Source organism: Gadus macrocephalus, chromosome 4 (assembly GCF_031168955.1).
Source record: "Gadus macrocephalus chromosome 4, ASM3116895v1".
Lineage (NCBI taxonomy): Eukaryota > Metazoa > Chordata > Actinopteri > Gadiformes > Gadidae > Gadus > Gadus macrocephalus.
The window spans coordinates 33,453,294-33,469,287 of record NC_082385.1 but is presented as its reverse complement, the minus strand read 5'-3'; the positions used below and the strand labels follow the sequence as shown (position 1 = coordinate 33,469,287).

The 15,994-nt window shown below is 43.2% G+C and overlaps 1 protein-coding gene across 1 annotated transcript in view; it reads right to left on the bottom strand.

Moving 5' to 3' along the window:
• The window catches only part of LOC132455345 (NACHT, LRR and PYD domains-containing protein 5-like), a 140,383-nt gene that overhangs the window by 10,855 nt on the left and 113,534 nt on the right, over positions 1 to 15,994 (bottom strand). Inside the window, exons 11-16 of the mRNA XM_060049157.1 lie at positions 12,181 to 12,278; positions 9,283 to 9,561; positions 3,111 to 3,207; positions 2,878 to 2,994; positions 2,687 to 2,803; positions 90 to 200 (exon numbers count right to left, since the gene is read on the bottom strand). Coding sequence (XP_059905140.1) covers positions 90 to 200; positions 2,687 to 2,803; positions 2,878 to 2,994; positions 3,111 to 3,207; positions 9,283 to 9,561; positions 12,181 to 12,278 — 819 coding nt within the window. The remainder of the gene's footprint in view (positions 1 to 89; positions 201 to 2,686; positions 2,804 to 2,877; positions 2,995 to 3,110; positions 3,208 to 9,282; positions 9,562 to 12,180; positions 12,279 to 15,994) is intronic.

The window sequence follows — 15,994 nt, the reverse complement described above, 5'->3', positions numbered from 1 at the left end:
CCATTTTTCCCCGACTGGCAAACATAAGCATTGATTTAGTCTGATAACAACGACACGCTCCGTTTTCATTGTCTGTTTGAAACTCCTACCTCTCCTCTCTGGAGGGGCGTCCATCTTTAAGGTCAGGAGGTTGAGAGTGGTCACTCTTCATGGAGACACAGCTGGGTCCAGGGGAGCCTGCTCTCTCCTGCTGCTCTGGGCTTCAACACAACAAACACAGCTTTTACTCAGACTGCAGTTTTTATGCTGACAAGGTAATTCTTCTCACAAGGCAGTTTTCAGGTGAGAGCATTTCACTTGTTTCAAGCTTTTAATTCCTTAATTATATTGATAAGATCTTATAACTTGTTACTGAGATGTTATTACCGACTCTGAGTAACCTCATTCTTTTTTGTATATATATTTTTTATGTTACATAATGAACAACAAAGATAACAAACAGGAACGTCAACAAAAACAACAACAGCAAGAAAAACAAAAACAAAACAAAGACAAAAAACAAAACATGAATGAAAGTTCATGAATACATTCATGAGTCACCCCAACCACACACACACACACACACACACACACACACACACACACACACACACACACACACACACACACACACACACACACACACACACACACACACACACACACACACACACACATTTTTTCCCCTCTTTCTTTGGAGTAATATGACAGGTACCACCAAAGAACCAATAACAACAACAATAATAGTGAATAACTAAATAAAAATTCAATAAACAAGAGTGAACAAAATGGCTCATCATTGTCAGTGTTGTATCAGGATATATCCTCATCAATTTGATTTTCTTTCAAGAGTGACATGATTTGACTCAGAGAATCTGTGTGGTCACTGCCCAAATCTTGCCAGACAGAAGCTGCTTGTTCCATAGAAACAAGTTCCAGAAAGTCCTTCTGCCAGTTAACTATATCAAAACAATTTGGTTTCTTCACTTTCCAGTTCATAAGGATTAACCGTTTAGCTGAAAGGAAGGCTAGGTCTAATAAATATTGATTTTTTTTTTGTGGTTGCTCCCTCTATTTGTTTTCCTAGAAGACCCACTGCTGGTTCTAAAGGAAAGTTGAAATTACATAGATAATCTCTGATTTTTAACCAAAATGTCTGTGTTTCTGGGCAGTGCCACAGTAAGTGGATAAGAGTTCCATTCATTCCACACCCATGCCAACATTTATCTGTAACACCATTATTCATTTTCTTAAATTTATGTGGAGTGATATAGGATCTGAACAGAATCTTAATTTGTATGATTTTATACCTGACACATTTTGAAAGATTATTTGAGCGGCTCAAGATAGCTTCCCATTGTTTTGATGTTAAATGTATGCCCAAATCTTTCTCCCATTGTGCTTTTATAACTTTAGAAGAGATGCAAGAAGAAGTACAACATAACAGTTTATAGATTTTAGATACCTTTCCACTGCCAGAGACTGCATCCCTGAACTTAATATCAAAAGAATCATTATCTGCTAACATGATATTTGCAAAGCTTTGCATGATGGACTTAATTTGAAGGTACTGGAATGTATCCGAGTTATTCAAACCAAATTTCTTCTTGAGTTCATTGAAGGAGAGCATTTCTCCGTTGCTTCCCAGGATATGACCTAGGTTGGTGATGTTTTTTTCTTGCCATGATTCATTACTAATAGGTTTCCCACCGGCCTTTAGTGCTAGGTTGTTCCATATGGGGCATGAAGGTAAAACTAAACCATTCATTTTGAGTTGTTTGTGTATTTCATTGACAATTCTACACGAGAATGAAATTATGGGATTTTTTTATGATTTTATTACATTTGGTGTGATACCAGAGTGAGGCTAAGGAGACATTCTTATAATTCACCTCGACAAGTTTCTGCTCCAGCCATCTCCAGCTACCCATAGCTGCCTGCTCCTTCTCATACGCCCAGGATAGGGGATAAATACCATTGTACGCCAAATAATAGTATGAATGTCTGGTATCCCTAGTCCACCCTTTTTCCTGTGGATAGATAATTTTTTCAGACTTATTCTAGGTTTTTTACCTTTCCATAAAAATAAAGAAAATAGTGTGTTAATTTCTCTGAACCATGAGTAACCTCATTCTTGAAACTATATTACAGAATTATGAATCTGTTTGATCTACACTTTTAATTGAGGGACAGTGTACATTAATTAAATATTCCTGTAATTGCACCAGAGTTAGCCAGAATGCTATTCAGTGTTATTTTCCATCTGTTTGATGGAACAGATGGAAAATAACACTGACGTACCAAAGTGCTTCTTTAAAGTCAGAGCCTTAATTAGATGTGGTCGATATGACGAATGTGGCTCTAGTCTAACGTTAAAGTCACATGAATCACAATACGACAGGCTAACCGAAAGGTTGCATTGAAAGACACCCCTCCAGTATCTGATTCAGGACCAGGTGTTACAGTGGCCCAAACCAGAGTCAAACGGACCTGATTCTGTGTGATTTGTGCTGTTCAAACTGATCTGAATGAAATCGGATCAGAGTCACCTTTGAGCAAAACAATTTGAAAACTCTTGCTTGCAGTGTGACGAGGCCAATCACAGCCTTTTACCACCATAACATCCCCCCCCTCCGCCCCCCCGATCCTCCACCGCTGAAGAAGCCCCGCAAACGAGTGAGTGACCGGTCACTCTCTAAATACTCACCTCTTCCCAATAGACTGATTTCCATCTTTAAACCTAGCAGGTGGTTCCATGTAGTGGTCACTCTTTGTGGAGACGCAGCTGGGTCCAGGGGGGTCTGCTCTCTGCTGCTGGACTCTTCTAGAAAAATAATAACCAGGATTTATGGATGCTTAATAGAAGCTGTATCTTCATAATCTCTGATACATCCTTACCTCTTATCAATAGACTGATTTCCATCTTTAAACCTAGCAGGTTGTTCCATCGACTGGAAACTCTTTGTGGAGACACAGCTGGGTCCAGGGGAGTCTGCTCTCTGCTGCTGCTCTGGGCTTCAACACACACACAGCTTTTACTCAGACTAATGATGGAGTCATGATATATCACTGCTGAGCTCTGAGATGGACAACAGTCACAGACAGAGAGATCCTCTTCTTCCTCTTCTTACCTCTTAGCTTTGCTCTGGCGGCCATGTTCCCCAGACAGAGTGGTCTTAGAGGTAGAACCCCCATCCTCTCTCTCCTCATCCATAGTAGACTGGAGACCTGGACACAAACACAACTCCATATTGTTTCTACGGCCACTCAGTGTTTATTCTCTGCTTTTATATGAGCTGTGTGTTTCCGGTCAAAGGGGGCTGTTGTGTCTGCTCTCTTCAGGCGAGAGGCTACGAGTGATGCTCTAAGATATAGAGTAGGCCTACACTACTGCAGAATGATGCAGGCTCGCAAAGAAAAAGACCCAGTACAAGATGACGTCTAAACACCTTCACTAACCAAGATAAATAATGTAATCATAATACTGCCCTACAAATATAACAACTGTCCATTCTGTCCTAAGTACCTTCAAAGTCACCATAGGACACTTGTGATTTAGAACAAATCCTAAGTCAGAGGAAACATCATTCATTATCATTACTAACGTCACTTGACGCTTGACTCCAGGCTGGAAGGTTTTGGGTTCGATCCCCAATGCCCACAGTCTAACACGTAGCATTCTACAGAGCAGGGATCTTCAAAATTGTTCAATAGCATCTTTGACGAATAACAATGCATCCATACATTTACTCACTGATAAACGACAATAACCCTACATATTTGGATCAAACCATTTAACCTGATACCCCCACTTAAACCCTATATATCTGGATCAAACTATTTAACCTGATACCCCCACTTAAACCCTACATATCTGGATCAAACCATTTAACCCCAAAGAATAAAGGTTGTCTCCACAGTGAAGTTTGAAATTCATAAGTCTCACATTGGGCCCTATCTTGCACCAAGCGTAATTGACTTTCTGCACAGACGCATGTATCGTTGCTAGTTTGCACCCGGCGCAAAGCTGACTTCCCCCCGCAGCAAACTCTCTATCCACTAAACTTGTGCCCTGCAGGCATGTCGGCGAAAAGCAGTGGCGTGTTTTGGCGCAAATGATACATGGTGCTATCTTACAGATCGAGTAAGCAGTTGCGCAACTGACTGAAAGAATTGTGCCCTAGCGTGCCCTAGCGGATAGCGCAGTTGGTGTTGCTACTTTGACGTGCTTAGGCAGGTCGGAACTGTAACATAAGCATACACACACATAGGCTATACCTAGCACAAACATGCAAACAATTAGCCTAATTTAAATATCATGATGTCATGGATTGTTCATATGTGTGAAACTGCATAGAAATAGCAAGTCGATTGTGGGAAAAAAAGAAAAATCTGTAGGGGCTGCTACTCTCTACCACCGTGTCCGCCATGTTTTTGTTCAAAGTTTGTTGTGATGCGTAACGTGGGTGGGACTGGGAGAACACTACGTACATATAAGGGGCGGGATTGAGCCGCTGAACTTGGCTTGTAGGCTCAGAGAGCCTTATAAAATAGTGCTCGCAAGGCAACATCAAAATAATATATAATATACTGGTATGGCGAAATTTTTCTCAACGACATATCTCTGTGAGGGACCGGCGTGGTCGCCCCACGTATCTGGGATACGGCCAACTGGGAATTCCGAGTGTGGGCAAAAATGAGGGCAACGGACAGAGGACTAAGAAAAAGTTTTAATGTCTCAAACATTCACACAAAAATCTAGCAACGTTTCAACTGTAAAGGAAACGACTGCATCCGTCAGCAAACATAAACTAAGAAAATATAACATTGCATAGCCTAACATGAATCTAGCATAGCGTTACTAGTACTGGCCTCACATCAAGCCAGCACCTACCCTCCGCCTCTCTAACACCAAATGAGCAGCCCTTAAATAGGGAAATGCCAATTGGCCCAATCAAGGCCGTATGGGCCAGACCATTAGTAGGGGGGGGGAACATTCTTCACCTAAAGCTATTTTACTATTACTATACTGCCCCCTACCGGGACGGAAGACTAACTTCCACCAGCCCAATCTAATATATATATATACACAAACACACAATATAATAATAACAATAGCTCCAATGCGAGACAGTGAGAAGGGGGAGGATTTCACCTTCTCACATTTCCCACCACCTCTGGAGTTTCGCCAACAGGATGGCGAGACAAAAAGTCTGCCACAGTATTCTGCCTTCCCGCCCGGTACTGCACCGTGAAATGAAATGGCTGCAGTGCCAAGAACCAGCGGATGATGCGAGCATTCGAGTCCTTCATGCTACCCAGCCACTGTGAGGCGCGGTGATCCACAACGAAGGGGTCACGACCCCTGTCTCCCCCTTAGCAGCCTCTGTTACACAATCACAGAAAAGGCCGCTTTACCAAGGGGATCAGTGGCCTGACCCATGTTCATCGCCACGTAGGCGCTGCGTGCTTTGCCGGCGAGGTAGGGTACTATAAAGACGGCCCAATCCTCTCTTGGCCAGCCAAAGCCATTGCTAACCTCACAAATGTCATGAGGTACTGCTCAAATGTCCTTATCCTCTTCCAGCCTGGGAATGGCCGCCCTGGGCCAGGTCACGGGCGCTACTGGTGCAGGTGCTGGTGCATGTGCCGGAGCTGGTGCTGGATCTGGTGCAGGTGAAGGCCTCCCGCTCCAAGAGCCTACGCACCGCGGCAAGGTCAGACCCCTCAAGCGGGCCTCCGCTGGATGCCTGGTCCTCACCATGGCCGCATCCTCCATCTCCAGTAGACCCCCTCGGGACAGCCTCTGCTCCATTCGCCACCAGATTCGTCCTCGTCCTAGCTGGCCACCGAGTCCTCGTCTTCCCCCTCGTCTCTCCAGTTTCTCAGATGGCGTCGAAAAAAAGATCCCACCACTGCCACCAAATGTGAGGGACCGGCGTGGTCGCCCCACGTATCTGGGATACGGCCAACTGGGAATTCCGAGTGTGGGCAAAAATGAGGGCAACGGACAGAGGACTAAGAAAAAAAGTGAAGTTTTAGGCCGAATCTCGATTCTTCCCCTTGCCCCTTTTGCTTTGTCTTTGGCCGAATCTCGATTCTTCCCCTTGCCCCTTTTGCTTTGTCTTTGTCTTTGTCTTAACCCTAGCACTTGCAAGTGTAAGGGCCAAGGGCTGAGATCTTTCCCCTATGAAATGAGACGCCACTCGGTTTCGGGTACGTCATCATTCATCGTCGCCAGCTGGCTTCCCCGTCACCAGAGCGCCGAAACGCCAATAAAAGCCAGAGAAGAAGAGCGATATATATATATATCTAGATGCTGCCGCCATCGTTGAAGAGTTGAGGGTGTGTGGTGAAACGGATCAGTGTGTCCACGGTTCGGTTCAGATAAACGTTTTGGGCCTCGGTTTCGGATACGGTTCGGATTAGGATCATGTCCGTGATAGTAAAAAGGCGGACTTTTTTTTGACGGAGGGTTTGGGGGAGAAACACAAAAATGAATGAGACCCACCGGCAATTTGCAATGTGTTAATTGACTGCAATCAGACAACTTGCAAGGCTTTTTTGTGCAATAAATGTTCCCCTAAATGCATTTGAAAACATGGTGCACTGAGTGTAACATGTAAGGGATAACGGCCGACGAGGCTTAGAACTCTGGCGACGAGCGCAACGAAGTTTAAAGCCCAGTTTGTTTTGAACGCTGACAGGCTGAAGGGAGGGGCGGGAAAAGTCTCATTGGCTCGGGCAGCACTGGAGAGAATGCATTCCGCTGGGTCCTAAACACCCTTTGTATCGGACGTAGGCTACAGTAGGCAAAGTACGCTACATAAGGCAATGCCTTCATGAAACCGAAATCCGCGGATCTCCAGAATGCTCCGAACTGTGGTAAACGAACCGAACGGATACAATTCGAATCCGCTGCAGGCCCTGTAGCATCTAGCTGGCAAGCTACCATATAAGCCAATGGAGTGGTGGTATACGCGCTAATTGTATCCTAAAACTACCGTTTGAAAGCTTCAGTTAAGACCTACAATACTATACATCGTTCGTGTAGCACATTTCAGATCAAACCGAGTCATTATAAACATATAAAAAGTTGTGTAGATAGCTGTAAAATATTCCTCGCTTCAAGCAGCCATGTTTTTTTTTTAAAAATCCCGGTTTCGCTATGTGCTCTGGGATAGCCCTTGGAGGAGCAAGTGAGCTCTCAAATCATCTTAAAAATAAGGGGTACATAGCACTCAATCTTATCCCTTAATCTTGATCAAATTGGGTATTGAGACACCACTAGCTCTCACATGAACGCGCAACTTCAAGGGTAAGGGGGAAGATAAGGGGTAAGGGGAAGTATTGAGATTGGGCCTTAATGTCTCAAACATTCACACAAAAATCTAGCAACGTTTCAAATGTAAAGGAAACGACTGCATCCGTCAGCAAACATAAACTAAGAAAATATAACATTGCATAGCCTAACATGAATCTAGCATAGCGTTACTAGTACTGGCCTCACATCAAGCCAGCACCTACCCTCCGCCTCTCTAACACCAAATGAGCAGCCCTTAAATAGGGAAATGCCAATTGGCCCAATCAAGGCCGTATGGGCCAGACCATTAGTAGGGGGGGGGAACATTCTTCACCTAAAGCTATTTTACTATTACTATACTGCCCCCTACCGGGACGGAAGACTAACTTCCACCAGCCCAATCTAATATATATATATACACAAACACACAATATAATAATAACAATAGCTCCAATGCGAGACAGTGAGAAGGGGGAGGATTTCACCTTCTCACACTCTTTCAAAAATATATTGGTATAAATCGTGCTACCGGTATATCGTCCAGCCCCACCCTGACGCAGACCATGAAGACCCTGACAGACCATTGAGACGGCGACACAGACCATTAAGACCCTGACAAACACAATTAATAGCGGTTTTGTTTGCATACGGTTGACAACGCTTGAATAGCATCAGCTTTGATCTGTTGATAGGCGAAAATTTCACTTTAGGGATTTCACGACTTTAGAAGAAAAATGTCAGATAACATGCCCATTCAAAGTCTGGATTTTCAGTTAATTGATATAGCTCCCCCTATCGCCCGATCTGGGTACAATTTGGAGAGGTTGCATTTTCAGTCAATTGTTTTACCGCTCCCTATAGCCCGACATGGATACAATTTGGCGAGGTTCATCATCACCCATGTGCCTTTGACTACATCCACTTTGATGAAGATTGGTTTAAGTTAACCTTGCCTTTTGGCATTAAGTTAATTTTGAACGATTTTGAGCCTCTAGCAGCCATGTTGTTTCGTCTATCAACTTCATTTTACTCGAGCAGTTGGAACTTTGGTCCCCAACAGCCACTAAGTTGGTCCCGCTCAAATCAAACATTCCTTCTATGAACTGTGGTGATTTTAGTCACAGGCCACGCCAATTTTGATGCCACGCCCTAATTGAAAATAGGTTGACTGTCATGTTCAGAATCAATATCTCAATATCAATACATAACTCAATATCATAGGAGTCCAATTTGATGTTGATATAAGCATTTCAGTCTTTATGCGTTTTAAACCACAACCTTTTTAGAAGTCAATGGCTCCTGGGCGCTTTAGTTTTTTTATTGCACAGACTTCGCTTAATGTCAGATTGAAGACATTGGTCCATAGATGATAGGTGCTAAAGTATTTTTTTCACAGTAAAAAACCCTAGAATCCTTAAGGATTTTAGTCATGGGTTCTTGAGGCATATTTGTTCACCATGAGGAAATGCATGCGTCAACAAACGATCATGACTCTAAGTCAAAGCGGTTATTAGATACGTTTGTTCGAAGTTTGCATTTTTGGACTTTTGCTATAGCGCCACCTTGGGCCAATCAGTGTAATATTTATTCTCTCGATCATCAGACAGATCCCGCCCGGCAGAGCGGGTTTTATAAAAAGACAAAGACAATCGACACACAGGCAGGTCAAGTTCCGCCTTCTGACGATGTACCACTCAACAAAAATATGCATTTAGTTTTACCCCTTTAGAAATGGGTGTGAGGGGTTAAGGTGAGGGTTACCAAACTATAAAAGGTATCCTGTCAAACTAGCAAGAACCCCATTGAGCCAAGGAATACAGCAGCACTAAGTAAAACCCCTACCTCTCAAAAAAAGTAAGTCGTATTCCATACAAATGCAATCCCGATGATAATGAATCACTGGATCCCAGTGGATTAAAGAACAAAGAAGCTCCTCTCTTGTCAAAACAAAGCTGGCAGAGACCGTTTCTTTAAAAAGTAGATTCATGGTAACAACTCACCCACACCAGCAAGAGAAGAGATCAGACCCAGGGTGTAGCATAAGTGTTGGTCCCTCTTCTTCATACTATCAATCATCGCTTGACTTGCTCTCTCCCCTTTCCCCATCACCATGTCGATCAGACGACGTGCTCGGTCCACTTTGCTCTTCTGGTCCTCAATCACGGAGTCCTTTTCCTCAGTACTAAACACCTTCTGCTGCCAAAGGTCATCCAGGAGACCTTTCATAACTGGGTCTGAAACTCCCCTCACAAATTTAGAACGGATCCTTTGAAGGTCCCCTGGAAGAGAAATCAAAAGGCAATATGAAATGAAAATGAGCAAACACGATACTTGATTCATTAAACTCGTTTTCATTGGGGTAAAGATAAAACCGTTTGTTGCACCAACTTGTTCACTCACAACATAAAAAATGTCCCTAAAACGAACAACGTTGATAGTTCATTTAAATCTTGTTTCTAATTCAGATCATTTATTCAACTTGAGGTCACGTGACTACAAGGCGTGGCACGGTAACTTCCTCTGCAAGTGATAGACCTTAACACCTTTATTGTTGCTGTAAATATTTGTAAACACACTCCAAGATTATTATTTCTTATGTCAGCAATTCCTCTTAAATTCCCTCTTTACTGGTTCAAAGAAATGAATAAATTATTCTCAGATTTCTTGTGGAGTAATAAAAAAGCAAGAATCAGCTACAAAAGATTATCCAGATCGAGGTAAAGAGGTGGATTGGGAGTTTATTCTTATTATCTTGTTTATAATGCTAGGTTTCCGTTGTTGTGGGCCTATACAGGCCAGAGTGAGTTAGGGAGTTGGAAATGGGTTGAGGAAACAATTTTAACCAACCAAGACAAATCTTTCTCCCTCACCGCTTTATGGTATTACCCAAAAAACAATTTGAAAATAGTCAATCCTCTTATTAAATTGTCCTGTGAGGTAATACAAATTATACAGAAGCGTCTCCCTTTCAATGGAGCATACTTACCTTCATGCCCTATTTGGAGTAACCCCTATTAAAAGCGGGTGGAAAACATTAACAAACAAATCATGGCAACATAGAGGTATAAATCAAGTGGGTCAGATAGTTAAACCATTTAACCTGATACCTCCAACATGACCCTCCATATCTGGATCAAACCATTTAACCTGATACCTCCAACATGACCCTCCATATCTGGATCAAACCATTTAACCTGATTCCCCCACAATAACCCTTCATATCTGGATCAAACCATTTAACATGATACCCCCACATAACCCTTCATATCTGGATCAAACCATTTAACCTGATACCTCCACAACAACCCTACATATCTTGATCGATACCACTGCAATAACCCTACATACTGTATCGGGATTAAACCATTTAACCCCAAAGAGGAAAGATATCTCCACATTGAAGTTAAAAAGTTAAAATTTAGTCTGAACAGAAGAAATAATATTCTCATACTGTTCTTAAAATTAGAAATTCTAATGTTGTTAGGGACAATTTATTCTTAGTTTTATTTTATGGAAAATGACCTCCCCCTGCTGGCTCTTTTATGTTGGTTTGAGCTGCCTCCTGGAACTCAATAAAGGTAGGCAGGATGTGAGGCCAGTTAGGGGGCCGCATTAGCCTGGCGATGTCATACTCATAATTCTAGTCAGAATATGAGTCTGAGACCGAACCATTGGGCTGTGATTATAGGGCGGAACCAGGAAGGAAAATGCCTCTTCGCTCAATTGGATAGACCTAAAATCAATCAGAGCAACGTAGTATGTGACGTATGTTGTGCGAAGCACAGCTATTCTCACACTAACTCAACTGAGCGCACGTTCGAAGAAGTAGAAAAAGAAGATGGACATAAACGATTTACGCCGGTTTTGTAAAAAGAATTTAAGGATACACGGACAAATTGGCAACACGGTCAGCATTTTTGAGAAAAAAAGTAAAAGCGCTGAGCGCTCTTTGGTGACGTGGTTGATTTCGTCAATGTGTATCATCTGTCCATCAACGTATAAAGCCCGCCCTTACAATTTGATTGGTCAGATCACTTTTTGATCTGACCAAATACCTCCCAACGAGCTCAATTCCAGACTGAATCTCCAGACCAAATATTTTGTGGGCGGAGTTCAGGCTGGTATCCAGGCTAGGGCCGCATTAGGAACACGCCCTACAGTCGGGAGAGATATCGCTTTTTGACCACGAATACAAACAAGAATACAAACACAAATACAAACAAGAACACGAACACGAATACAAACACAAATACGAACACGAATAAGAATAGCCGATACGAATTATATACAAAGATACACGCTTGAATATAACCTTTTCGTTTGCATTCACACTGTAACTCGCGTACACTTTAGGATAATATATTTTTTGTTATAATTAGAAGGACAAGAGATCCTATTTTCGTTAGATTTTGTTTGACTAAACTGGATCGTACGTCTGAAATATCCCCTCGCCTGGGCTCGCGCGGCGTCTTGAATGAAGGTAGGACAAGCTGCCGAAACACCTGTCTTCAAAGTAAGAGTCTCTTCTGCCCTTCAAAATAATTGTCTCTTCTGTGACGCAAATCAGCACATATAATAACGAGCTGTAATATCCGCACATATCCACAAGGAAGCAGGACCAAGCATATAAGCTGTAAGAACCGCACAAAGCCACAAGATGGCAGCACCATCACACATACGAAGAGGTAGGGGTCGGGCGCTCAACACCATAGCCAGTATCTAAGAGGGAGCACGACCCAGAACAGGGGAGACACTCTAGAGGCGGAACGCTCCAGGCAGGGCATCTACAGATATCATACCGACACTTTACCAAATAAAGTGAGTTAAAAGAGATCCTGATTCGATGACCTTTTCTAAAAGAACACGACACCTCTGTCTTCAAATTAAGAGTCTCTTACCGCCCCACAGTGTGTCGGCCAGTTCCTCCTGGTTCATCTCCAGCTCTGTTTGATGCTGTACAGACTGAGCACTGGTAACCTTTGACCTATCCTGGTGTCTGTGGAGTACACACACACACACACACACACACACACACACACACACACACACACACACACACACACACACACACACACACACACACACACACACACACACACACACACCAAAAAGGTAAAAAATCGTGATTTTTGCGTCATTTAAAGCAGGAAGTCTAAGAGGGGGGGGGGGCTCTAAAATAATACAAGCACTCCTCATTTTCAAACCTGTCTTGGGGTCGGGAACCACTGACCCTACAGTGTTATTTTGAAAAGCACATCATCCACTGTGGCGGTTTTAGTTGACTCCTCCGCTCCTGAATAACAGATCCAGCACTGGAGACGTCTCGCTCGCAATCGCAAAACCCGCGACCGACCCTCGCTGTTCAGGCATCAGACCCGACCAGCGCCCGCGTCCGACACAGTACGTTATTTTTCACCCGTTTCATCCAAATTGTCCGGGTCAATCGTCGGGTACCCAAACCCGTGCAGGACTCTGGCCGAGATGACCCTCACCACTACAACTCTTTAATTGTTGTGGAAGAACCAGAGAAGTCCGAGAACCCAACGCAGTCCATCATTCATAACATCGTCCCAAGGCGCACACAGTTTTCGGCCGTGATATTATAGATTAGAGTGAACGCTGATTGGCTGTTACGTTACGTCCCTCAGAGAGTGAACGCTGATTGGCTGTTACGTTACGTCCCTCAGAGAGTGAACGCTGATTGGCTGTTATGTTATGTCCCTCACTGGGTGAACGCTGATTGGCTGTTATGTTACGTCCCTCAGAGAGTGAACGCTGATTGGCTGTTATGTTACGTCCCTCACTGGGTGAACGCTGATTGGCTGTTATGTTACGTCCCTCACTGGGTGAACGCTGATTGGCTGTTACGTTACGTCCCTCAGAGAGTGAACGCTGATTGGCTGTTATGTTACGTCCCTCACTGGGTGAACGCTGATTGGCTGTTATGTTACGTCCCTCACTGGGTGAACGCTGATTGGCTGTTATGTTACGTCCCTCAGAGAGTGAACAGCCATCAAAAAGTCACTGTGCCTTTTCTCGGTGAAGAAGGAACAAAATTTGAAATTTGTGTGACAATTTGTTTACATATATGACCCACTTTCAATACAGATTAATGTCTACACCGGTGTAATTCTCCTTTAATAAAATGTATAATTTTACTTACTAATTTTACATTTCCCCTTTGCATCTCCGTTACTCGCTACAAAATAAAAGCTGAATAAATTAGAACTATCATGTTGTGGGAAGTGGGAACAGCAGGTTGGGCCAATCAATGGTCGTCCTAGCGAGATTGCTGACGTTGATTGACAAGCGCTCTCAACCCACCACAGTTCAATTTTGTTCAGACTCCAGCAGCGTGTTGCCAGATTGGCAGGTTTTCTGCCCCGTTTCAATAACGTTAGTATTAAGGGGTGGGAGAAGGGCACCTGTCCAATAGTAATTTGGGGCCTTCAGACGTGTCACTCAATCCTCCACGCAAGTTGTGAGGATATTTGATTCAAGACTTATAAGTCGAGCTGGCATTGACTGGTCATAGTTCTTGTACGATTATTTCGAGTTGAAGTTCTACAAAAAATGTAATGTTAATGTAATGTTAATGTAATGTTCATTTTAATGTTGTTTTTTATTTTAGCTCATGTACCGAACATACATTTTCTGTGGCTGTGTCCAGGCACACGGAGCGGGCGTGCGTGCGTGTGTGTGTCTGTGTCTGTGTGTGTTTGTGTGTACGTTAGCTAAATGGTTAATATTGCTAGAACGCCTTATCATCGAATGAAATCAAAGTTAAAATTAAAAATTAAACGATGATGTCAATTAACAACAGGGTCGTTACTGTAAGCGAAGGAGGGAGGATTGGGAGGATTGGGAGGAACGACCCCTTGTATTGATATTATAGTTTATGCATTTTGAAAGTTCCAATATATCTGAAATCTGAAAATATTTGTTGATTTGCTTTTTTTATCAACAGTATTTACTTGTACTTTTACTTTTAATACTTAAGTACATATAATATCAGAAAAATACTTTTGATACTTAAGTACAATTAATATCAGATACTTCAAGACTTTTACTCAAGTAGAATTCTATTGGGTGACTTTTACTTTTACCAGAATCATTTTCTGGAAAGATATCACTTTCTCAAGTAGGGCTTTCGGGTACTTTCTTCCCGACTGACAGTGTTTGCTACCTGAGACCACAGGTGGAACAGCTACAAGCCAGGCAGGCATTGAGTGAAGTTTAAACAAATAAGTTCATCAACTGAATCTACTTATGGAACTTTATACAGACACACACACACACACACACACACACACACACACACACACACACACACACACACACACACACACACACACACACACACACACACACACACACACACACACTATGTGTTTTTGTTTGAAACTCTTACCTCTTCTCTCTGGAGGGTCGACCATCTTTATGTTCAGGAGGTTGAGGCGTAGATTGGTCCCTCTTCATGGAGACACAGCTGGGTACAGGGGAGTCTGCTCTCTCCTGCTGGTCTCTTCAAGTGAAACAAAGGTTTTTGGATGTAGGATAGACACTGTATTTCTATAATTTCTGATAAATCCTTACCTTTTTCTATGCATTGGCTTCTCCTTTTTCTTCTTCTTCTTCTTCTTCTTCCTCTTTGTAAACAGGTTACATATGCTATTCATGCTGCATGCACAGCTGGGTTCAGGGGAGTCTGCTCTCTGCTGCTGCTCTGGGCTTCAACACACACACACAGCTGTTACTCAGACTAGTGATGGAGTCATGATGTATCACTGCTGAGCTCTGAGATGGACAACAGACACAGACAGAGGGATCCTCTTCTTACCTCTTAGCTTTGCTCCGGCGGCCATGTTCCCCAGACAGAGTGGTCTTAGAGGTAGGACCCCCCTCCTCTATCTCCTCATCCATAGTAGACTGGAGACCTGGACACAAACACATCTCATATTGTTTCTACTGCCACTCTGCGTTGGTTTACTCTCTGCTTATTTATGAGCCGTGTATTCCGCTCACAGGGGACTGTTGTCTCTGTTCTCTCTGGACAAGAGGCAGGGTGGTCTCTCCTAGACGCAGATTCATAGACCCTCTCATTCTCAAGGAGGGGAAAGATGTGTAGATGCTCCCCAGAAGTGTCTGATACCCTCTTTAATAACCATTCATCATTCCACACAGAAGCTCTCAAAGGGCTTCAAATGTGTCTGATAAGTTGACCGTGTTCCCCAGACAGATTATTATATATAGCAGTTACTCAGACTAATGATGGAGTCATCACTGCTGAGCTCTGAGATGGACAACAGTCACAGACAGAGAGATGCTCTTCTTACCGATTAGCTTTGCTCCGGCGGCCATGTTCCCCAGACAGAGCGGTCTTAGAGGTAGGCCCTCCTCCTCTCTCTCCTCATCCATAGCAGACTGGAGACCTGGACACAAACACAACTCCATAAGGTTTCTACGAGCACTCAGTGTTTATTCTCTGGTTAGCAGATATCATACCGACTGCTCCCTGTGCTGGTTAAACCGCTCGGAAGGCAGGACCATATATGGACTTCCACATATGGTATGACATCACAACCAGTTTCGCGAAACCTTCTTAAAGCCTTTTTAATGCGACGTCATTCGTAACATCGACTTTAAGTTCTACCGTAACATTTTGCTTGTTTCCCGAAACGTTCTTTTCTACGAATCTCTTCCGTACGTCGT